Genomic DNA, 25,166 nt, shown 5'->3' on the forward strand with positions numbered 1-25,166 from the left:
CACTGGTCTCCGATTTAAATGAGAGGTAGAGCTGGGTATCAAACGCATACTGGTGAACATGAAACCCAACTGGAAGGGGTCCAAATAGCCCGCATCATTCTGGCATGCCTGAACCACCATCTCAATCACCTTGCCCAAGAATGAAAGATTTGAGACTGGACAATAATTGGCCATAGTGACTAGGTCCTAATATATATATTTTTTAAGAAGAGTTTTGGTAACCGCCTCTTTATGTCTGCTAATAAGACCAGGCAGACAATTAGTAGGAGGTCCCAGGCTCAGTCTCCAGTGGCATCTTAAGTTGGACTGGAAAATACTCCCAGTCTGAAGCCCTGGAGAGCCACTGTGCCCAGCTGGTGTAGGCAGTACTGAGGGAGATGGACTAGTGGTCTGGCTCAAGATTAAGGCAGCTCCCTCTGTCCATAAGTGATCATGAATTATAGCCACATTGGGTCGCATTGCAGTGGCGGGTGATGGTGGAGGTGGCGGCGGCAGCAGCAGCAGCAGCAGCAGCAAAGTAATTAGAATCATAGAAACAGAGAATTGGAAGGGACCATGAAGGTCATCTAGTCCAACCCCTTTGTCTGGGTACTGTTTACACCACACAAACACCACTGTTTGTGCTGTCCAGTGTAGTTATGGGTGGGAGCTCCCTACCCAAATGCCTAGTTTTAGCATTTGGCCATTCCATAGAGGGAACTGCAGCCAATATCTGATTTGTATCGCTGAACCTGATATACTTGTTAGCAAAACATGGCCTTGCTGCATTCAACACATGTTTCCGATGCATGCACAGTGGGGGGAGGGGATGACACCCAATGACAGGTGGGGAACAACTCTAGCTCTCCAACACCCATTAGTCCTAACCAACATGTCAAATGGTCAGAGAGAAGGAGAGCTTTGGTGCAACAGCATCTTGAGAGCCTCAGGGTTCCCATCGGGGGGGGGGGAGTTCCACAATGGGGCTTTCTGATTAGGTAGAGGAGAGTCAGGTAATGGGGAGAAGGGGGTACAAAATTCATACCCCATGACCTTGTAGCCATTGGTAGAATGCCCTTGAACACCTCCAGAAACCCAAATTGCACCTGAGAAACTAGGAACTGTCCTTCTGCTTAGAAGCGAATGTCGTGGTTTTTTAAACTTGTTTTGTGACCTGCTTTGAGGTCCCAAAGACCAAAAGGCGGCAAATAAATGCTCAGTTGATAAAGTTGGAGTGAGATCAAGCGCCTCCAGTTTAAAAAGTATCAGGAAGCAGGAGTGGAGAGGCAGACCCCTGTCTTGAGATCTTGCAGCACCATGACAAGTCAGAAGAGGCAAGGGCAGACTGGTGGCCAGACTCTGTCGGCACAAAGAAGCAGCCATGGAGGAAGGTGGGCAGCTGGTGGGTCTCAGTTTCTCTTCTGTTGTTGCCAGCCTAATGTGTTTTTGAGGTTTTTGGTGCAGCGTCAGCCTCTGGAGCAGCCCCCAAAATGACTTCCTCTCTCTTGCACTGGCCAATTTGGATGTCAAGCTCAATCAGGGTGATTATCCATCGCTGGCGCTCCATCTTCTCATGTTACTTCCCTGGGCCTGACTCTACAGAGAAGCCCCAGCGAGGTCCTTGCGCCACAGAGGTGATCAGATTTCTAAGCAGGCCCTCTTTGGATGTGGCTGCCAAGAGGCCAAGGTGACGGGCGGATGGGATAAGTTGCTTTCATGCTGCCAGGCAGGCTCAGATGGGCTGGTGCCCAAAGCGGAGACGGGTGCCAAGTCTAGGCAAGAGAGCAGTCAACAGCCAGCTCTCCCTCCCTCCCTCTGCACAGTTGATGGGGTGGCTCAACTTTACTGACTACCCAAGTCACTTTGAGGGCCATGTGCAAATCTTGCCATGCATCTTCATTCATTAGCCAAGGACACAGTACTTCAGGTTCTCTGCTGGCATCAGACATTTTGGGTTTGTCCCAGAATTCAGCATCCTGAGAATTTGAGTTTGTTGCGAAAAGAACAAGATTCTAGTCATGACAGTCTAAACTTGGTGAAATGATAAAACAATAAAATTATCATTTAATAATTTACAACCATAATTTAAAACATACGAAAAAGTTAAAACCACAGTACCTATGGTGGGGGTGTAAATATGTACAACTTTTTTTGGCAAAGGATGTTTAAGGAGATAATAGAAATCACAGGGTTAAAGCTGACTGAAAGTCCAGAGGTAGCATTATTATCAATTTACGATGGGACAGAAGGTTCACAGGTTATGAAGGACTTGCTCACAAGTTTATTGATAGCTGCACGAATTATTATAGCCAGGAATTGGAAGGGGCAAGCAGAATATAAAATGGTAGGAATGGTAGGAATGGTAAGAAGGTTTGGGATACAGTGGATGCTTGGGTTGCGAACACGATCCGCACGGGAGGCACATCTGCAACCCACAGGGCCGTGTCTGCGCATGCGCGGGTTGCGATTCAGCACTTCTGTGCATGCACAGAACCCCAGAAATAACCCGTTCCAGTACATCCGGGTTTTGAGGTGTCCATAACCCGAAAACGCGCAACCTTAAGTGTCTGTAACCCGAGGTATGACTGTATAGCTATTAATGATAAACTAACTTGTGCCATTAAGGTAAGATGGGGAATATGCTGGAGAAATGATTTTGAGGAGATATGGAGGGTGTTTGTAGAATTTATACTGTTAAAACAGAAAAGGGTCAAACCATCGCAAGAGGTGTTGAAATTTTGGGAGGTTGGATAGTCACAATGGAATGGTATCGATGGTGGGGTGCATATGTTTATTCTTATTTATTTATGATTATTAAAAATAATTAAAAAAATAAATTATGAGGAGGGGACACCCACAGTAGACTAGCTTAAAATAAATTAAAACTCATACAAGCTTTTTAAACATCTGGGTAGTCTTTAAATAAGAATGTCTTTAGCAGGCGCACACACACAAACACGCAAAGGCATCATCTGCCTGATATCAATGGGCAGTGAGTTCCAAAGTGTAAGTCCAGGAGGATACCATGGTCAATGGTATAAAATGCAGAGGACATCCATCCACCCAACCAGATAGAGTCCCCCCAGCTAGATTTAATAAGCCAGGAGGGACAAGAGCAAGGGGGCATGTGGTCAGATGCATTGCTGCCAATCTTGTCCAAATCAGCTGACTGCATAAGGTGAAACTGATTCTACAAAATATCCTCAATAGTACTTCAACTGGAGCTGCAACAGTGTAGAGCAGGGGTAGGCAACCTAAGGCCCATGGGCCACAAGCGACCCACAGGGGTCGTTTAACCGGCCCACAAGCTGCCCCGCTCGGCGAGTCCCTGCATGCTGCGCTAAACCGGTGTAGCATGGCGCAGGGACTTGCTTCCGTGGTGCCGGAAATCACGTCTGCACATGCTCAGAAATCGTGCCTGTGCAGACACAGACGCTGGAAATCATGTCTGCACAGTCAGAGACACCGGAAATCGTGTCTATGCAGATGCAGACGCTGGAAATTGCGGCTGCACATGTGCGCACGAAATCCAGCCCATCGAGGGATCTTCGCTGGAGTGAACTGGCCCAGGCGAAGTAAACCTTGCTGAGCCCTGGTGTAGAGTCAAGATCACTCTGTAGTGGAGTGACTCAAAGCGCATAGCAAGTTGGTCACAGCAGGTATTCAAGTGCTCCAAAAGTCCCTCTCCCACGCTGGGAGTCAGTAAGCTCTGAACCAACCAGAACAACTCCACTGGTTGGCTGCTAGAGGGTGCACTGCCTTCACGGCAGGCACAGTTATATGTTCTGTCCAGTGTTTGGTTGGCTTCAGAGTGAGACCTGTGCCACTTGCGCCCCAACCCTCGTCCGGCTTGCTTCATAGTGTGGAGCTCCTCAGAGGACCAAGGGGCTGTTTGTGTCACAGTCTGGTGCATGGGTGGCAAGAGTCCAGGACTGGTATGCTAGGACCAAGGTGTGGGCAGTGACGCTGGTAGCCGTCTACCTGGTGGGCCCAAAGTCAGGAGCAAATCCATTACAGGTTAGGGACCAGAGGAGGCCAGGATGCAGGATAACTGCATCAAACTGGAACAGGAACTGGTTACAGCATGGCATGAAATCACGTTGCTGTGGAACAACCCTGGGTGAAGTGTAGACCTCAGTGCTCCTGAGCTTGCCTCCAGGTGCAGCACATCACCTCATTAGTTTTTTTCTTTTTTCAAAATGTTTCTTGTTTTTCCAAAAACAAACAAACAAACAAACAAATGTACAAACAAACATAAATCTCAACCGTATTTAAACCAAACTTAGTAACATTGTTAAGTGACTTCCTCATATCCCCCTGGTTGAATTTCAGTGTATATCATTTTAACGGTTTTCAAAACCAGTATTCTTATAAAATTAACTTATTCACTTAACATCTTTTTTTTTTTTTACTTTCTAGTTCAGCATTAAACATATTAAGTCATCACATTACATATTTAATCCCTAAGCCTATCTGATATTTGCAAGCTTCTCCAATTAATTTAACTTAACATATTTAACTAAATAATCTTTAAATTTCGTCCTTTCTTCCTGGTACTCCTCCTCCTTCTGGTCGCAGACTTTTCCAGTTAGGCTAGCTCTGAAAAATCCATCATCTTCATCTGCCAATCTTCCATTGTTGGTACTTCTTGTGTTTTTCAATCCTTAGCTAATAAAATTCAAGCAGCAGTTGTGGCATACAAAAATAGTTTAACATCTTTATCAGGCAATTCTAAACCTATTATTCCAAGAAGAAAGGCCTCTGGTTTCTTGATAAATGTATATTTCAACATTATTTTCAATTCATTATAAATCTTCTCCCAGAAGTCTTACACCTTGGAACAGGTTCACCACATATGATAAAAGGTACCCTCTTTTTCTGTACATTTCCAGCATCAATTATCATTGTTAAGGTAAATCTTTGCTAGTTTTACTGGAGACAAATATCATCTATACATCATTTCCATTATATTTTCCTTTAACAGAGTACATTCAGTGAACTTGATCCCTTTCTTCCACAGCCTTTCCAGCACATCACCTCATTTGACCCCGGCCAGCCTGTACTTCTTTCCTCCAAAGCAAGCATGGCCAGAGCCTGGTCCCTGCAAATACTCACAGCACTCAGGGCCAGGTCCCTGCGAAGACTCACAACACTCGGGGCCCGGTCCCTGGGTGAGGACATGTAATATGCCTTGGTGGTTAAAAGCATAATGTAACACACACACAAACAACCCCAAACACATTTGATTCCCGCCTAGTAAACATTTGCATGTTATTTGCATGATGGAGCATGATAGTTAACGTAAGATGACATAAGAACATCAGCAGAGCCTGCTGGTCAGGCCAGTGGCCCATCTCAGTCCAGCATCCAGTTCTCACAGTGGCCAACCAGATGCCTGTGGGAAACCCACGAGCAGAATTTGAGCATGAGAAGCCCTCTCCCCTCCTGTGGTTTCCAGGAACTGGTGTTCGGAAGCATTCGCTGCCCCTGACCCCAGAAGCAGAGCAGAGCCATCGTGGCTGGTAGCCTTTCATAGCCTTCTGCTCTGTTCTTCTTTTCTTTCCCTCTTTTGAAGCCATGCTCTCAGTTGGTGGCCATCACTGCGTCCTGTGGGAAGGGGTTCCTTAGTTTAACTCTGTGCTTCACGAAGAGGGACTTTATTTTATCTGTCTTGAGTCATCTAACATTCGGCTTCGTTGGGTGAGAGGGAGAGTTGGACCGAGGTCACTTCTCACACACACACACACACACACACACACACACACACACAATAAAATACTTGAGGGGGTCAGGCCTCCTCAAGTTGATGGGCATCGTCATTCAAATGGTGTGTGCGCTGGATCTTTTGATGAGTTATGTGGGGCAGGGCTTAAAGAATCGTAGGGTTGGTAGGGACCACCAAAGGCCCTCTAGTCCAACCAACACAGGACTCTCAACTGATGCTTTGATGACCGATGGCCATCCAACCTCTGCTTGAAAACCTCCAAGGAAGGAGGGTCCACCACCTCCCAAGGGAGACTGTTCCACTGTCCAACACCTCTTACCATGGAAAAGTTTTTCCTGATCTTTAATTTGAATCTCCTTTCTTGTAACTTGAAGCCACTGAATTGGGTCCTACCTTCCAGAGCGGGAGAAAACAAACACCCTCCCTCTTCCATGTGACAGCCCTTGAGATATTTGAAGATGGCTATCAATTGTCTTCTCAGTCTCCTCTTTTCCAGGCAAAACATACACAGTTCCTTCAACTGTTGCTCATAAGGCTTGGCTTCTAGGCTCTTGATCATGGGTAGGCAAACTAAGGCCCGGGGGCCGGATCCAGCCCAATCGCCTTCTAAATCTGGCCTGCGGACGGTCCAGGAATCAGCGTGTTTTTACATTTATTTAAAATATATCTCTGGGTTATTTGTGGGGCCTGCCTGGTGTTTTTACATGAGGAGAATGTGTGCTTTTATTTAAAATGCATCTCTGGGTTATTAGTGGGGCATAGGAATTCGTTCATATTCCCCCCCCCCAAAAAAAATATAGTCCGGCCCCCCACAAGCTCTGAGGCACAGTGGACTGGCTCCGTGCTGGAAAAGTTTGCTGACCCATGCTCTTGATCATCCTAGTTGCCCTCTGCACACCTTCCAGCTTGTCAACATCCTTCCTAAATTGTGGTGCCCAGAATTAGACACACAGTATTCCAGATGTGGTCTGACAGAGGCAGAATAGCGTGGGGCTATTACTTCTGTTGATGCATCCAAGAATAGCATTAGCTTACTTGCCACCGCCCGGTCCCCCAATATTTTATTCAAGTTGGCACTTAAATTAATGAATCAAATAGTAAAAAGAAGCATAGCTCCAAATCCTTTGCCACCCACTAGCCCCCTAACCCTCTCCACATTCCCAAGCCAGTACTTCTGGTCCACGCAGCTCATCCTAGTACTTTCACTTATATTTGTGTGTGAGCCTAAATTATTAGAAGGGGACTGAGGGGGCTCAGCCTCTCTCTCACTGCCCTCCTCCATGCGAGCTCCCTTCAGAGTGAGAGAAGGCAGAATGGTGCACATTCTCAGAGGCACTCTTTTCGTGCGCGCCTCTTCATTCAACGGCGTGCAAGATCCGAGCCCTGCGGGAATATCCACTATCCCGGTCCTTCTGTCTCTCCTTCTCTGCTGCTCTCGCCGCCCCGTCTAGCTTCAGGAAAGAAAGGAAGGAGGAACAGGAGGGGGGGGGAGCGCCCTAGTTTTTTGTTTTGTTTTTTTAAAGAAGGAACATTAAAGTTGTTTCCAGCAGTCGCCTCGGGTGAGTCACGTCTGGGCGGCCGCTGCGGAGGGGAGCTCCCCTCCTCGTGTGCCCCCCAACTACCCGCCCCCGTCCATGTTCTGGAAGAATGAGACCTCCACCCCCCAGTCCGAGGGCCAGCAGTCGCGGACCGAGGTGAGGCATGGCATTGTGGGGAGGGGCAGAAAAAGCGGAGAAGAGCCCTTCTGTGCATGTGGAGGGAGAGGAACTAGGGGGCCTCCTGTGCCCCGTGCAAACTCTAGAGAGGAGAGCGGGGTGGGGGGCAAATGAATGTCCTGAAATGGGGGAGAAAAAACGTGCCACCCTGATTTGGGGGTGGGGTCGTAGTTTTGAGAACCTGGTCCCCAATCCCTCAAGCAAGAAGGAGCCAGTCCCGTCCCTCCGCCACACCTGAGCTGGATGACACCTAGGCTCGCTTGGGATGGGGAGGACTGAGAGATTGTCCCCCCCCCCAAAAAAGGAGCATACAATGATAAAAGAGGCCTCACTGCAACCCCCCCCGCCCCGCCTTCCACGTCTTTGACAGAGGAGGGAAAACTCCTCAGCTTCTATAGAGGACAGATGTGACCTCAACCCCCCCCCCCCGAATGAATGTGCCACCCTAATCTTTGCCTTTTGCGGGGGTGGGGAGAGAGATTGTAAGATCCCCTCCTAGCTGATCTCCCAGGTGACTCTATCTTCCCATCTCCTGCATCTCTTTTCCTGGGGGTTATGTTTCGAGATATTCCTTCTGCTTTAAGTGCCTTGGGGAGGATGGTCTCCTCGAGAGCAAAAGGGGCCTCCTTAGGAGTAAATAAAATAGTATAAAATGCTCTCCGGAAGCTTCCTTGGCGGCGGCGGCGTATTGTGGACGAGAGTGCTGGTTGGAAAATGTTGGTGGTAAATTTCGGGTAGCGGGAGAGGAAGGAGAGTCTTCTCACGGGTTTGTTTGTGGTGGGGAGGTCGAGGTCGCCTCCTCCCTCTTTCTGCTGAGCGCGGGTGGGGGTCTCAGTTCTTTGGTGCTCGGGGGGGAGAGGGAGGAGAAAGTGCGACTGCGGTGGGGGGGGGGGAAGAGAAGAGCAGGAAAGGGGCAGGCAGGCGCTGCTATTGCGCAGCCCACCCGACGGCGAGGCTGATTGAAAAACGCTGCCTTTCTGGTTGGGCATGGGCGCTAATTGCAGGCGCTTCGGGGCGGCGTAGGGAGGACGACGACGCGGACGCGGCTGCAGCAGCAGCTTTGGCGAGGCAAAGCGAGCCTGGAGCGCAGCGATTACCTCGAGAGCCGCTTTTCAAAGCCACCCCCCTTCTTTCCTTTCCTCCCCCCGCATCGCAAATTGCTCCATTAACAAGCCCTACCGCCTCTACCTTTCTTCTTTTCCTTCTCTCTGCCTCTCTCTCTCTCTGCCTCTCTCTCTGCCTCTCTCTCTCTCTCTCTCTCTCCCTCCCTCTTTTTTGATCGACGCCGTTTCTATGGCCACTACAAAGTTGAGGTTTATTGTCTGGAGCGGGCTTATATAGAGGGGGGGGGGGCATGGAGCCCCGCAGCTAGAGACTTTCCGCCAGTTTCAGAAGCAGCAGCAGCATCAGCAGCGAGGAACGTCTCCACCGCGCGCCTTGACGAATGGTAAGCCTGCTTCCGACGGGGAGGACGAGGCGCAGCTGACTGAGAAATGAGGGAAGGAAGGGAAGAGAAGGAAGGAAGGAAGGAGAAGGGAGAAGGCTGGTCCTCCGCCTCTGAGGGGAGCCCTGGGCTGCTGGGTGCTGTCGGGCTCCCGCGGAGCTGTGCCGACCGTCTAACGCCTCTTGGTTTTCTCTCGCTCTCCGCAGGCCCAGCCGGACGGGGAAGCGCTCCCGGGCGCCCTGGATAAAGAAGAGGCGCGCTCGGGCGCCAGCACGCCCTCCACACCCTCCGTCTGCTCCCCACCGTCCTCCGCCTCCTCCTCCTTGCCGTCGGGGGCCAAGAACATCTGCTTCAGTTGCGGCATGGAGATTGTGGACCGGTACCTGCTCCAGGTAAAGGGCAGCCGCGGAGGGGGGAATGGTTGGTGGGCAGGTGTGTTGCGGGGTAGAGGCAGTGGACGGACAGGGGTTTTCACCGCCAGCCCCCTCAGCCCTCATCTCAGGTCCCTTTGCCTCTCTCCCCCCCCCCCACTCCTCGCAGGTGAACGACCTCACTTGGCACATGCGTTGCCTGGAATGCTCAGTGTGCCGGACCTCGCTTCGCCGGCAGCACACCTGCTACGTCAAGAACAAAGAAATCTATTGCAAGAGGGACTATTTCAGGTAAGTTCCAGGAGGCCGCGGGGATGGACGGAACTGTGGGTCTGAGGGAGGGCGAATCCGGAGCGATTCCGCTTGCTTTGGAATTTCCTGGTTGCTGGATCAGCATGTTCTGCAAAGCTCTCCTGTACGCCCGGGCGGGTTTGCTCTGGATCACTTTTAAAGTAATGGTTTCATATGCAGCGCAGCGAAGTTTACTTGGGAGGAACTGGAGGTGGGCCTGGAGCTTTCAGAGAGAAATTATCTCAGCTTTGGAGACTGGAAGAGAATGGGAGCCTTGGGTTTCTTGTGGTGTTTTGCCCCGTAGTGTTCATACTCGATTTGCGGGATGCGGCTAATGATGCATTCACTGGTACCTAAAGAAGGACTTGAACTGAACGTGTGAACAAATTATTAACTCAGGCGCAAATTGTTCAGTCTTCGGGTCTTTGTTCACCAAATCTTGGCAAAAAAAGTGTGGGGAGGCCGACCCCTATATATATATTTAGGCGCGCGCACCCAGTTAGGCAGGATTCCGAATTTGCTTGATTTTAATTTATACTGGTTCTTAATCCTGATTAATTAATCCGAATGTTAAAAAAGATTAAAGTAAACTTTAAAACAGGCGTCCCAATCTCAAACCAGTTCCTTCCTTTAAGATTAGGATTTGGTAATGAAAACGAAGTCCCGCTCGGATTCCTGGCTAGGCGGAACTCCGGAGCGGAGGCCGGCGCTGGTTTTGGTTTGGAGCTGCTCGTCTCCAACATCATTTTTCTGAGGGGGGCAGCTCTGCAGGTCGGAAGCGGGTGCGCTTTGACAGCGGAGGCAGAAACGTCCACTTTTTGGCCTTACCCGGATTCAGCGCTCGGATTGTCTCCAGGTGTCTCGTTGTCCGCCCGGGCCAGAGATTTGGAGTTTGGAGTGAGCGAAGCGGGCAGCTGCACTTTCCTGTAGAAAAAAAAGGGGGGGCAGCTAAATCCGAATCCATCTCTTTCTTGAAGGGTTTTATGGGGGGGTTCTAAAAATAGAAAAAAGCGGAGAGACACCCCTTCAAGAGATTGAATAAGGGTAGGTTATTCTGGGCAAGTGGGGGGGGGGGATTCGAATTATACCTAGGGCACCTGAGCGCTTCCCAGGGCTGTTCTGTGAACAGGCTGACCCCCAAGAGGCGAGCACCGGGGGTGGGGTGCGTCCAGATTCGTTGACGGGGTTTCGCTTCCTTTCGCAGAAATTTACTGAGGAGGCTGTGAAGAATCAAGGGGTGGGTGGGCGTCGGGTCTCTGGGTCAGGGCCACCCCTTGCTCGGCGGGCGAAGCCCCCTTTCTAAGGACTGCGGAAGAGACTTTCAGCGAAGTTGATCCGGTGCCTCTCAGTCCAGTGCTAAGACTGGACGGGCCTCTGGGGCGAGGGGGGGCGGAGCAGGAAATCTCCTGCAGCGGTGAAGCCAGCCAAGGCCAAAGGACAACAACGCCTCGTTTCCTCCCCCCCCCCCCGCCTCGACCGTTTTCTGTAGCTGAGAGAAGGACCCGCTCAAATAGTTTTTGTGAGGTTTTGTTTTGTGTGTGGGGTTGTTTAAAAAAACAACCTACGTGCGCTTTTACCTAGTTTGGATTTGACGGGTCGCGCGGCGCGTTTGGAATGGCCTTTGCCCCCGCCCGCTTTCTCAAACTGACCTACCCTTCCGCACAGTGGGTTTGCTTTATAATACTACGGTTTTTGAGAGGATAAATGAGATCAGGAGGGCTGGGCGATGTTCGGCAGGGAAACGGGCGCCCTTCTGGAGTAAAGACAAAACGGTCGGCGCCTTTGCTTAGGCGCCCGGGACCTGCCGTGCTAAAGAGAGGAAGGGAGACGTCGTCTGAGTGGCCCAGAATGCTCTGAATCCCGAACCCTTCGATGGCACTTGCTGAAATAATAATAATAATAATAATAATAATAATAATAATAATAATAATATAACACCTATTCGGGCTATAAAGCGGGATATATTTCAAATAAACATAAGAAGAACAGAAGTAGTGCCCGCTGGATCAGGTCACTGGTCCATCTGATATCTTTCAAAGTGTCCTTAAAATGCCTTTCAAATAAAACGGAATAAAGTCTTCTAGCCGACCCAGTTTTACGCGCCGCTTCAAGGTAGCCAGGGAGCTCCGCAAACTATTGTAGTTTGCTTTGCTTTGCTCTTTCCAAATAATGGTCGGCGAATTTTGTGACTTACTCCAGGAGCTGGAAGAGGACCCAGCCAAGCAAATCCGAACTCCGGGGTTTGAAGGCGCTGGATCAAAAAAGGAACCTGGGATTGCGGGCGGAAGGTGGGGACTGGGGGTTGGGGGCTTGCCCTAGCTCCTGAGGGGAAGGCTCTTCCCATGGAATCGGGCCCTCCTAAAAGAAAGCCCTTCTTTGTCCATTCCTTGGCTTGGGACCCGTTCTCTCATCATCGCCCTCCCGGCCTGCCGTCGAGGAGGTCCGAGACGGGCAAACCCTTTCTGGGGGCAGATGCTTCGGAAAAGGGGGAGATGTCGTCCTCTCGCCAGGCGCTGCCCCCCTAATGCACCTTGAGGCGGCCGCGCAGCGCCAGGTTTCCTCGAGGGACCAAGGCGCCCTGGACGGCGCGCATTGGGGGTCACCTTTTCCAGAAGGGGGAAAACGAAGCAGGCGAGCTCTGTTGCAGAGCGCGTTGCTGAAATCACTGCGCTGCGGAGCTGCCTGATTTTTAAACCTTTCCTTACCATGCCACCTAACCGAAAATAGTAGTAGTAGTAATAGTTGTTGTTGTTGTTGTTGTTGTTCCCACAGTAGTTATATCCACTGAAATGAATGGACGTGGCTAACGGGTTTCAGTTGTTTGAGCGGAGCAGAACAACTTATATGCAGTTGTTTTTCCTGTGACCGTTATTTTGTATTCAACGAATTTCTACTCAAAATGGCCCTTAGTAAGGTCCATTCATATCAGTGGGTCTACTCTGAGGGTGACTAGGACCGATGGCAACTTATCTGTTACTATTAATAATACAACACCAACATCTAGCCAAATTCTCGGGTTTTCGAAGTTCTCCTTCCAGCTGCGTTTCCTAAAATAACGCCTAGCCGGGTTTCCTGGGGCTTACTTCCGCACGAGTGGGTGGATCGGGGTCTTCATCCCAACGTCCTTCTCGGTCTTTGGCATTTGCCACCCCCCACAGCCCTCCGCTGTCGCGTGCCTGGAATCTACGCCACTGGACAAACGCCCGCGTTATAGCATTGCTCCGGATTAAAAAACGAAAAAGAACCCCGCAAACCAAAGATGCCCAAAAACGGGGTAGGGAGAACTAGAAGGAAAAAGAAAGGAAAAACAAGAAAGAGGAAGATAGGGATCGTTACGATTTTGTGTTTGCAAACAAGCACTGTCATGGCAAGATTTCGAGCCGAAATGGATTCGAAGGGAGTCCCGTTTGGTAGTTACGCAGCGCAAGTGCTTTCGGTTTTTAAAAACTCATACTAGCTAAGGTGAGAAATAATGGGGAGCATGTGATGGTTTAGGGTTTAGGAGATCTCCCCAAGCCGAGGCGGCGGCGGCGACGGCGGGAAGATGGTGCTAAAATGTTTGGCGTGAGTTAAGGAACCTGAATAAATGCGTCCCATTGCAAGGCATCTCCCGCCGCCCCGCTTGTCCGCCTTGGGGAGGCTGACCTCGCCTGGCTGGGACAGTGTCTGCCCACCCGCAGTGCGGGGTAGCCTATCATGAATCCCCTCTCCCTTCCAGCAAAGGAACTTGCAAATGAGGGTCGCGGCTGGAGGCTTGTTCTGCGTTCGCGCAGGCGAGAGCTGCGGGACAAGCAGCCTCTTCGGGGCGGAGGTCGGCTCTCGGTTCCAATCTGGCTCTTTCCTTATCTCTAGATACTTGCGCCGCGGTCCCGGCCAGGGATTTTATGAGAGACAGAGAGGATCTTAAGGCTGCGATCTTGCAAGGTTCACTCCCTCTACCTGGGAGAAAATCTCACTGGGGCACGCGGGAGTCTCCTATAAGTAAAAACCTGCGCGGGATTTGCGCTGTAAGGCTGTAAATTCTCGGGGTGAAGAGCGGGGAAAATGCTCCATGGAGCGCAGCGGCTCTTGTTCCCGAGGAACCGCACCAAGAATCGCGCTGCGGAAAACGGAACATTCTTAAATTCAAGCGGTATGCGGAAAGAGATTTGCTCTTGAAGAGAACAAATACATAAATTGTAATAGAGGAAAAGGAAAGATTTGATAAAAGTGAAAACCCCGCTTTTGTTCTTTAAAACACTGCGCATCAGAGGGCGGCGAGCAGGTTTGAAAAACTCAGGTGATGCTCCGCCAATTCCGCTCCGGTCTTGGGCTTCGCCTTCATCTGACATTTTCCGGGACACCAAAATCCACGCCACATCTTGACTAAATGTGTCCCCTCCTCCCCACCCCAAAAGAAAAGGTGTAAATCAAAATCGAGGTCTTGACAAGTTTTTTTTTTGGGGGGGTATTAATTGGACACTAAACACCCGCCCCCCGAAAAACAACATCCTTCTGAAGCAACCTCTGATTGAGGCTCTTGCCGGGTGTCTCTGAATGGAGACTGCAGAGGGAGGGTCGCGATCAGACTCTCAGGAGAGGGGGCTATTTTTTAGAACTTTGATTGAAACTTCAAAGACAGAACAAAAGTCAGTTAAACCCACAGCACTTATTTTCCAGTTATTTAATCCATAATTTATTTTTACTTTTAGCAGCCAAAGGAACTGTTATTTCCTACTGCTGCCGTTCCTCCCTTTCCCCGCAATAAACCGAGAGATCCACATCTACTGGTGATATCCAGAATATGTCCATAATTATAATTTGAAATTCTTGCTGTGTTTTCAAAGAAGATAAAAATTGAAACACTGAATTAAAATGTCCATTCACTTATTTACACACATACTTACTAAGACCTAATGGCCTATATATATATATATATATATATATATATATATATATACCTACTTATAATTATTCTGAGCAAGTATTAATACTTGTTATTTTCCCCGTTTTAATATGCACATTTCTGAGTTAAGATGCTGCATAGAATGTGCTGTACACTTTGTTTTTACATTTATATATAACAGTATATTATTATCTTGATATATTATCTTGAACACCCACACATACACTCTGCATAAACTACATTTTTTAAAAAGGTGAAAAGCAACCTTGTGGCAGCTTGAAGATGAGCCTACTTCGGGGTAGATGTCTTCTGTTCCTTGACTATTGGCATCAGAGCAAATCCAAGAGATGCTTACTTCCCAGCGATACGCCTCCCCCATCTAACCTAATCTAGTATTTTCTCTATGCTTCCCAGACATTTAAAATGTTGCATTCCACTGTCAACTGGCGAAGTTATTTCAAAGCAGTTTTAATCTGTCACTTTCCTGCTCAGCCAGGCTCCCAAATGGAGCCAACGTTCAACGCAAATTCCCCTTCTGGTGTTGGGTCATGGCTTGGATCTCCTCTTTTCTCTGCTAGATGGTTTTAAAATGCAGAAGTGAGGCAAATAATTCATGTCTGATGGCAAGAGGATGCAATAAGGCAAAAGGTATCACCACCAGTGCTACCAGATGCCACATTTGAAGTAGAAAGAGCACTGAGCATCGCCTAGGTGGACGACTGGGATGGTGAGGAAGGCAAGTCACAGCAAACTGCCTTTCACTCTTGCTCTATCTTGCTCAGCTTTGTCTGCACTGACTGGCAGCTGCTCTCCAGGGTTTCAGGAAGGGTTCTCCCTCATTCCTATGTGGAGATGCCATTGGGGATTGGGACCTTCTGCATGCAAGGCAGGAGCTCTGCCACTGAGCGAAGGCCCTTCCTTGAAAGAGCTGCAAGGGAGGGAGAAGGGAGAGCTGAAGAACAGTCAGTCAAGCAGAGGATGAGGAAGCCTTGAGAGATGGAAGCAGATGTTGTAGTGGGACCACCTGCCTTGGGAGCAGAGTGGGCTCTCTGTCGTTGGAGGTATCTGAACAGAAGCCAGCTGCCAGAGATGGTGCAATGTTGCACCTTCCATTGCAGTTCCTGCTCTGAGCAGTGGGTTGGGCTAAGCGACCTCTGAGTTTATTTCAATTCTATTTCCAGTATGGATAGTCTAACACTCGAAAGCATGCAACCCCACAAATGTTTTTACCTTGACTTTCTTCAAGGCTTTGTGGTGTTTCAAGAGGGTTCAGCACAGCTGCTACCTATTGCAGGTGGTAGTTTGCAAGCTGAGCCCCACTGACAAGAACAGAACTTACTTCTGTGTAGAGACATATAGATTGGTACTATCGTTCTCTAGGGTGCTTTGCATGTGCAGAGGGCCAAGACATTATTATAAGTGGGTTTTGTTTGCTTGAAGATCCCTTATCTTAGGGGGTCTGCATATGTAGGAGGCTGCATCTGTTTGCGGAGGGCAAAATGGAGCTGCAATTGAGATTTCAAGATGTTAGGCTGGTGGTTACATTTAAAAGACAAATAGATAATGATGCTGTTCTGTTTGTTTTAGGTGTTTAACATTTCTAATTTTATGTGATTTTGTTTGAGATTTTGTGGTTGTTCTATTACCATATTTGGGGGGTTTGAAATCTTATGAGAATAAGTTGCATAGGAAGGATCTTTGTTTTTGAAAAGCAGAACCCAAGTTGAACCGCCCTGAGACCTCCAGGGATAGGGCAGTACAGTGGTACCTCGGGTTACGAACTTAATTTGTTCAGGAGGTCCGTTCTTAACCTGAAACCGTTCTTAACCTGAGGCGTGCTTTCGCTAATGGGGCCCCCTGCTATTGCTGTGCCGCCAGCACACAATTTCCATTCTCATCCTGGAGCAAAGTTCTTAACCCGAGGTACTACTTCCAGGTTAGCGGAGTTTGTAACCCGAAGTGTTTGTAACCTGAAATGTTTGTAACCTGAGGTACCACTGTATATAAATTCAATTAACAACAACAACAACAACTGATGATGGAGATAATACAAGCAGGCAGAGAGCACACTTGCACCTACCAGGGCCACAATTAAGGTGCAAGTATACATGAGAATAAGCCCCACTGAACTCCTGAGGACTTGCTTCTGAGTAGACATTTAAAAGTTTGTGCTGGTAAGCTACTTGTTAGCTTGAAAATAAGCAAGTTCAAGTCTCATCAGTGTTGCGGAACTTCCACCTGTAAAGTGCATAGTTAATCTATGGAACTCACTCCCACAGGAGGATTAGACAAGTCCATGGAGGAGAAGCGTACTTGTAGCTACTAGGCATGATGGCTCTGCTCTGCCTCCATGGTCAGAGGCAGTGATGCTTCTGGATACCAGTTTCTGGAAACCACTGAAAGGCAGAGTTCTGTTCTTGTGCTCGAATACTGTTGGTTCCCCACAGGCATCCAAAGCGTCCTTGTGAGAATGGGAAGTTGGACTAAATGGGCTATAGGCCTGATTGAGCAGGCTCTTATTATGTTCTTAAAAGGTTGCCACTGTTGCTTTTTTACTTTGTCCTTTAAAACAAAAAACACAATGTCCTTCCTTCTATCAGGCAGATCCTTGGGTTGTTTTGGCCTGAAAGGTAAACTGTCTACTAGATTTAGACACAAACTGAGCTTGGCAAAGAGGTGAAAGGAATGCGCTCTCTCTCTCTCTCTCTCTCTCTCTCTCTCTCTCTCTCTCTCTGAGAAAGCCTGTAGTTAGAGGAGAAAATGTTAATTTTAGGACTATTCTGGGCACAGATGAATTGTGCTAACGAGACATAAAAAGCAAGGGAGGAGAATATTGAATTGGAAGATACATGTACCTATACAATGTTAGGTACATACTTTTTAAAATGCAGATGTGGGAAATGTGAGTCTCTGTGCGCGCAGAACAAAGCACCATGTTTTAGAAACAGCCACAAATAGATGTGACGGCAGGAGTGTTTGAACCAGTTTAGATGCACCCATGTATGCAGAGTGGAATACAAACTCATATTGAAGGCATGCATTATGAGGGCGGAGGCATCAGTTGCCATCTGATTAAAAATATGCCTTAATTATATGGATTTGACTATTCATGCACCACAGCCCTGTGAAGTAGGCTGGCATAAAAATCCCTGCACCTCAGCTTGAGAAATCCTTTCCGTGGTGTGGGCTGCTGGCAGTTTCTCAGTAGGGAATGAAATGTATTTCGGAGCATGCTTAAGGGGGGCGGGGGAGCTATGTGGCCTTCCAGATGTTGCCGGACTCCAAATGCCATCACTCCCAGCCATCAGCCACATGTTGACTGAGGTCGTTGGAAGTCCAACAACATATGACGGGCCACAGATTCCCCGTCCCTTTTGTAAGGCCTGACACTCGCAACAGGCAACGAGGCTCTCAGCACTTGACTTAAATATGAGTGGTTTAAATTAAGCACATTCCACTGGGATTTGAAGCCTGAATGCAGACTGCAATTTAAACCTGAAAGTAGGAAGGACTCCCCACTGGGGTTCAGTAGGGAGCACAGTACGCACTGCAGGGTTGCTGTTTGGAAGGGGATTTTATTTGGCTGCACAAGGACTGCAGCCTTTGTGTCTTCACTTTCTTGCTGTGCAGTCGGGTCATTTTGGACTTGGGCTTAATAATAATAATAAATGTTATTTATACCCCACCCTCCCCAGCCAAGACCGGGTTCAGGGCGGCTAACACCAGATATAAAACAATTGATTGAAATACAACTTTAAAAAAACAAGATTAAAACACAACATTAAAATGCAGCCTCATTTCAATGGAAACTCGAAAACATTTTTGGGGATGAAAACGTCAAGTCTTCACCAAGGCCAACTATCCAGACTGGTCCTACGTGGCCAGAAAAAATCCAGGGAAGTCCCCAATTAGGAGTTCCATCACAGAAGGAGAAAGGAAAGAGGGGGAGGGGATCAGGCTGATTCCAAGCCAAAGGCCAGGCAGAACAGCTCCATCTTGCAGGCCCTGTGGAAAGAAATCAGATCCCGCAGGGCCCTGGTCTCATGAGACAGGGCGCTCCACCAGGTCGGAGCCAGTGTTGAAAAGGCCCTGGCTCTGATTGAAGCTAATCTAACTTCCTTAGGGCCCGGGACCTCTAGGGTGTTGCTTTTTATGGACCTTAAGGTTCTCCGTGGGACAGACCGGGAGAGTCTTAGACACAGTCCTCTTCTTCCACGTGTGGCAAGCTAGGCTGGCCTGCTGTTCATTCTGCAGAGTGGGGCTCCCAGGCAGCTTCCCCAAAGGCCTATCCTGAGAACACGGTTGCAAGTGTGTGTGTCTGAAGCTTGCTGTGGCTCAGGGAACTGATCTCAGGTTTTGCTGAGAATTCAATACAGATCTGAGCTGAGGCAAATGTTGATACAGCTCACGTTTTATGTGTGATTCTAAATGTTACTTTGTTGCCTTGATAACTTTGCTTTTAATTACCTTTCTTCTGTAGCACCCACCAATTTAGTCCTTATGGTATTTACTTACACCTCAAATTTAACTTAAACATTTTTCAAAAGAGGGTTTCTTGTTATTTGTTTTATTATTACATCCTGCTTTTCCTACACAAAGTTGTACATTTCTTTGTCTGAATAGGCAGGTGATCTTATAAAAATACAGTTTTAAGTTAACTGCTAAAAGCATGCTCCAAAAGCTCTTGTTCATTGAAAGAATATCATTTTTAAAGGTTATTGGAACAGGGGACAGAAAAACTAGAGTTAAAACAATGTACCGTATGTAAACCTGCCCTCCCCAAATTAATCTACCAAGTAAGTCAGAAAACGCTTTCAGTTACTACTTAAAGTGGTTATGTAGAACAATGATAAGTGTTGCAGGTCTATTCATAAATCCTTTTTCTTCTCTCTGATACTGCTGGTGGGGACCCAAGCTTTCCCCAAGCCTGTTGCAGCAATGAAAAATTAATTAATACCGTTCCTTTGTTTGTACAACCATGCAAACAGAGCATCTCACAGCCAGCTTGCTGCATTCCCCATATGCAAGAAATTAGCACAGTCTTGGTTGTTCCTGCGTCGCTTTCCCTGCTCCCCCCTCTTTCCAAATTGGCTTTGGGATTGTTCAGATACAACTCCTCACTTGCGTTTTTCAGATGCCGTTCTGCTCCGGTTGTCCCAGGCTGCATAAGAGCAATGGGGGACGGGGTCAGTGCCAACTTGGGTGATGTTCTCTGGCAACCACTTTATCTGCTTTGTGGCCAACGGTGGTCTTGAGGTTGGCTCAGGTTTTTGCACGGGGTCCATCTGTGTTGGATATGAAGACGAGTGAGCTGATAGTGCCAAAAGTTGGCCAAAATCATTGGATCTGGCTCTTGGGAGCTTGATAGTCAAATGTCCTTTTGCTCCTAAAGGGCTTTATCCTTAATATGCTGAGTACTGCTTTAGCTCTACAAAGCTGCAGGAGGAGAAGCAGTTAACCTCCAAAGTCTGCCCTCAGCAGCACTGCCACATTCCAGAACTGGGAATGGCACAATTCTGTTGGTGCAAAGTGGGTGCAAAGAGCCTGCAATAATTCAAGCAAATGAACCAAGGGCCATGCTGAGGAGACAGGCCTTACCTCTGCCCCAATTTCCTCCCTCCTCACAGGGCAGGTATCTATTACAGTGGTTCTCAAACTTCTGTTGCCTGTGGACCACTTGAAAATGGTTGGAGGTCTCAATAGACCACTTAAGCCAGTGATGGCCAAACTCGGCCCTCCAGCTGTTTTGGGACTACAACTCCCATCATCCCTAGCCAACAGGACCAGTGGTCAGGGATGATGGGAATTATAGTCACAAAGCAGCTGGAGGGCTGAGTTTGGGTATTGCTGACTTAAGCCTTTTTCCTCTCTTCTGCAAATCAAAGAACATGGAGTTCCCCAAGTATCAATACTGGGATCTGTGCGTTTTAACTTGTTCATAAACCATCTAGCATTAGGTGTGAGCAGTGAGGCGGTCAAGTTCACTGATGACACTAAATTGTTCAGGGTCAATAAAACAGACCTCTGATTTGCAATGAAATGCAATTCATTGTAAAAATGTGTAAAGTGATATATGTTGGCACAAAACCACCTTAATTTCACATATATGCTCATGGGGTATGGTTGTGATGGACCAGGAACAAGATCTTGGCTTGCTGTGGATAGCTCAACAAATATGTCTGTCCAGTGTGTGGCAGCCATGAAAAACACAAATTATATGCTAGGGATTATTAGGAAAGGAACTGAAAATAAAACTGTTGATACCATAATGCTATTATACAAATCTATTTTGTGAGCACATTTGGAATATTGTGTTCAGTTCTGGTCACCTCACCTCGAAAAGGATATTGTAGGGTTGGAAAAGGTTCAGAAAAGGGCAACCAAAATGATTGTGTGTGTGTGTGTGGAGGGATTCCCCCATGGGGATAAGTTGCAGCATTTGGGAATTTTTAGTTTAGAGAAAATGCAAGTAAGAGGTGACATGACAGAAGTTTATAAAATTATGCATGGAAGGGAGAAAGTAGACAGAGACAAGTTTTTATCCAAGAGGATTGGACAAATTCATGGAGGAGGAAAAGGCGGTCGATAAGCCAGGATGGCCATGCTCTGCTTCCACAGTTGGCGGCAGCAGTGCTTCTGAATACCAGTTTCTGGGAAGCACAAGGGGGCTCATGTGCTCAGGTCCTGCTCCCTGGTTTCCTACCAGGATCTGGTTGGCCACTGTGAGATCAGGATGCTGGACTAGATGGGCCACTGGCACTTCTTATGTACTCATGTTCATCTGCAAGGAAGAAGGAAGCCAGCTCCCAGGATGACTCAAAGAATGAGCAAGACATGGATGGGTCATGGTGGAATGCCCCCTTCCCTTGCAAAGGGAGTTAGATTCCTCTGCCAGGAGAATGTTTTCAGTCCTTAGTATGGAACTGAAGGGGAGCAATTGTCTGCACTAGGTTAGGAGTTAGGTTTCCTCAAGTGGAATATTGAACTCCTGCCATGTTTTGGCTGGGAGGAGGGACAGGTGTATTTCCGCTGCACAGTGGAGAATGATCACCAGTGCACGTCACGAGAAGCGATGCACAGTCCGTGGCAAACCTGTATCCCATTGTTGTTGGACTTCATTTCACAATGTCAGCCCTGACCAGCATGGCCAAGGATCAGGGATAATGGGAGCTGTGGCTTGTCAACATCTGGGCAGCCACCTGTTCCCCTTCCCTGGTCTACGGTATAAATGAGAGCTGCTTTAAGCATCAACACTACCCACCTTTCACCCCATGGAACCTTGGGAATTGTAGCATTTCAAAAAGCTATGATTCCCAGTGCTTTTTCCCAATGGCAGTGAAACAGTTTCGGGTGATGTAGCATGACTGTGCTTTCTGAGGACCAGCTATACCCTCTGGTTCCTCCAGGTGGGTGTCATCTGGAGGAACAGGTGTGCTATATCTCAAGGTTTTGTTGCTACATTTATTTACTTATTTATTTGTCTCATTTGTAGCCTTTTCTCCAAGGAGCTCAAGGTTGTATACATCGGGTTCTCCCGCTTCTCACTTAATGGCCACAGCAACCCTGTGGGGTAGGCTAGGCTGAGAGGCAGTGGCTGGCGCAGGATCACACCCAGTGAGCTAGGGTGGTGAAGTAGGGATTCAAACCCTGGTCTCCCAGGTCCTAGTCTGGCACTCTTACCACTACACCACACTGCCTTTTGATTCACTGTCCCAGGGGATTCACTTCCCTGAGGCTACTGATTCAGCATTTCAGTCTGAAAGGTAGTGTGACCTACTGGGCTGAGATTAGGGTTGGTGGTGCTGTACAAGAAGCTGCGCCAGCTTTTGCAGTAAGAATGAGCAGGAGGCACCCAGATCACTGCCAGCTTCTTCACTCTGTGTTTCTCTCTCCTTGCAGTCAGTTTGGTACAAAATGCGCCCGTTGCCGGAGGCAGATCTATGCCAGCGACTGGGTCAGGAGAGCCCGCGGCAACGCTTACCACCTGGCCTGCTTTGCCTGCTTCTCTTGCAAACGTCAGCTGTCAACTGGAGAGGAGTTTGGCCTGGTGGAGGAGAAGGTCCTGTGCCGGATTCACTATGACACCATGATCGAGAACCTCAAGCGCGCAGCAGAGAATGGTAGGTGGACACGCCCCCCCCCCGGGATGCCTGCTTACCCCCTCTGTGAGACGGTAGGAGGTGTGATCCCTTCCCCTCAACCCTGGACTTATCCTGGTTGATGTCTCTCGACAGAAAAGCGCAGAGATGCAATGCCCTCCAAGCAGCTCACAAAGGATAACTAAGCAGAGCGGAAATGTGTCGACTTCCGGAAATTGGCCTCCATGTGTTTCTAGGTGTTGAATATTCTCCAGATACGTGCTAGATATTTGCCAGAAGTCTACCAAATACTTGATCTCTATATTTGCAAACTATTTTTGTTGTTGTTGTTGTTGTTCCGTTATTTCTTGCTCGACGATATCTGGTGGGCAGCATGCAATGGCATTCAGTATCTGACAAGGGTTGCCATTTTCCATTTGGCGCTTACTATTCATTATTTATTTATTGCATTTATACCCCCACCCCCTTTTCTTCCAAGGGTCTCAAGGTGGTCACATGGTCCCCCCCCCATTCTTCATGTAATCCCCACCATAGCCCTGCAAGGTAGGTTAGGCTGAGAGAGGCAGCGACTCACTCCAAGGTCACACCCCGTGTCCTTCATGGCCAAGTGGGGATTTGAACCCAGGTCCGACTCTGGCACTCTAACCACTGCACCACACTGGCTCTCCAAAACCCAAGTCACAAAGAGATGCCAGCAGACCACTTTCATAGAGGAAGGCTTGCAGCTTAGCGGGCAACACACCTGTCCTTCATGCAGAAGGTCTCAAGACCAGTTCCTGGAACTCCTAGGGAGAGTTGGGAACTCTTAGGCCTCTCTCACTCTCATGGGGAATCTTGCGGACTGTCATTTTGGGAAGGGTGCTGGCCCCACAGACCTACAGTTCCCAGCATGCTCAACAAACTACTGTTCCCAAGGTTCTTTGGGGAAGGTTCTCCCCATGGTTGTAAAAGGGGTATGAGAAAGCTTTAAATGTGTGGTTGGGATGTGGCCAAAGACTTCTGCCTGAAGCCCTGATGAGCTAAGGTGGACTATACTGGGCTAGTGGGACCAGGGATCTGACTTACTACAGTGGTGCCTCGCAAGACGAAATTAATTCGTTCCGCGAGTTTTTTCGTCTTGCGATTTTTTCGTCTTGCGAAGCACGGACTTTGGAAAAGCTTCAAAAATCACCAAAGTCTTCAAAAATCTCAAAAAAGGTTACCACACCGCGTGCTATGCGTTGCTCCTCGAAGTGAATGCACGGTTTTAAGAAAAAGGAAACAAACTTGCAAGACAAAGGAAACAAACTTGCAAGACGTTTCCATAGGGAAATCCGTCTTGCGAAGCAACTCAAAAAACCGAAAAACTCTTTCGTTTTGCGAGTTTTTCGTCTTTCGAGGCATTCGTCTTGTGAGGTACCACTGTATAGCTTTTAAAAATGTAACTAGTGGGAAGTTTTCCTTGGAAGGGTCCTAGAATCATAGAATTGCAGAGTTGGAAGGGACCCCAAGGGTCATCTAGTCCAGCCCCCTGCAATGCAGGAAATCTTGTTACCCATTGTGGGGTTTCAACTCATGACCCTGAGGTTAACAGTCTCATGCTCTACTGCATGGGTAGGCAAACCAAGGTCCGGGGGCCAAATCCAGCCCAATCACTTTCTAAATCCAGCCCACGGACATCAGCATGGGAATCAGCATGTTTTTACATGAGTAGAATGTGTCCTTTGTGGGGCATAGGAATTCATTCATTCCTCCCCCCAAAAATATAGTCCGGCCCCCCACAAGGTCTGAGGGACAGTGGACCAGCCCCCTGCTGGAAAAGTTTGCTGACCCCTCTACTGGTTGAGCGATTCCAATGTAAGGCCCGGCTCAAAACATTTTGCCATCTGAGGCAGAGGACAAGATGGGAGGAATGCCTTCCTTCCAACAATCTCGGCTCTTGGGGAAACCAGAAATATCACGAGTGCTCCTGTAAAAGGAGGGCAAGGGAGAGGGAGGGGGAAGAGAGCAAGCATCTTCCTCCGTGGAATCTGCCACTGCCAAGATGATACTAAGCAAATGGGACCAACAGCCCCATTCATCCTGACCTACAGAGGCAGGCAGAATGATACGGAAATGGTTAAGTCCGACAGTTTTAGAAGATTGGTGAATAGCCATTCCCGAGTTGGAACTAGGAACACACAATTGAAAACCTGCCTGGCAAAAGTTGGTACCGCCTTCTGCTACTGCCAGAGGAACTGCGTGTGTCTGTGACAGACATCCCCTTGGAAATAAAGCTGCAATTGAAATTATTCAACTCCCATTGCAAATCAGGTGAAATTCAGCCAAAAAATCCACTTCACCTGGCTTCTCCAGCCTCACTATAAGTTGCATTTTCAGCGGAATTTGGGGGAACCACTTGAAGCATCCGTTGTACGGAGCTATCTGCATGGCTTTGGTGGGATTCACTCCTTGCAGACAGTGGAAAGTCTGTAGATTTTGATCAGAAACCTGATTTGGAGTTGAAGAATTTCAGCTGCCACTGTAGGTGGGATTTCTAATCTGCTTCCAGAGCCAGTGTTCTTTTGAGATGGAAGGAGAAGTCTTCTTCCTCCCTGGAACTCACACTTACATGCTGTCTGCGTGCCTGAAGCCTACCCAGTGCCGGATATAAACTAAACAAGCTATAGCTTAGGGCC

At 48.3% G+C, this 25,166-nt stretch overlaps 1 protein-coding gene across 5 annotated transcripts in view; it reads left to right on the forward strand.

Annotated features, from left to right (window-relative positions):
• Positions 1-6,989: 6,989 nt before the first annotated feature.
• LHX6 (LIM homeobox 6) overlaps positions 6,990-25,166 on the forward strand; it is a 39,208-nt gene continuing 21,031 nt past the window's right edge. Inside the window, exons 1-4 of one of the 5 annotated variants that reach the window (XR_013834851.1) lie at positions 6,990-7,398; positions 9,070-9,255; positions 9,404-9,525; positions 22,310-22,530. Coding sequence is in view for 4 of the 5 variants with exons in the window: in XM_079962200.1 (XP_079818326.1) it covers positions 7,339-7,398; positions 9,070-9,255; positions 9,404-9,525; positions 22,310-22,530 (589 nt within the window). In the remaining variant the exon portion in view is untranslated. Of the gene's footprint in view, positions 7,399-7,960; positions 8,867-9,069; positions 9,256-9,403; positions 9,526-10,352; positions 10,452-22,309; positions 22,531-25,166 lie in introns of those variants that run through there. The other 4 variants (XM_079962200.1, XM_079962199.1, XM_079962198.1 and 1 more) reach the window with 4 other exon arrangements.

The sequence above is a fragment of the Podarcis cretensis genome (assembly GCF_951804945.1).
Source record: "Podarcis cretensis genome assembly, chromosome: Z".
In the NCBI taxonomy this organism is placed as follows: Eukaryota; Metazoa; Chordata; class Lepidosauria; order Squamata; family Lacertidae; genus Podarcis; species Podarcis cretensis.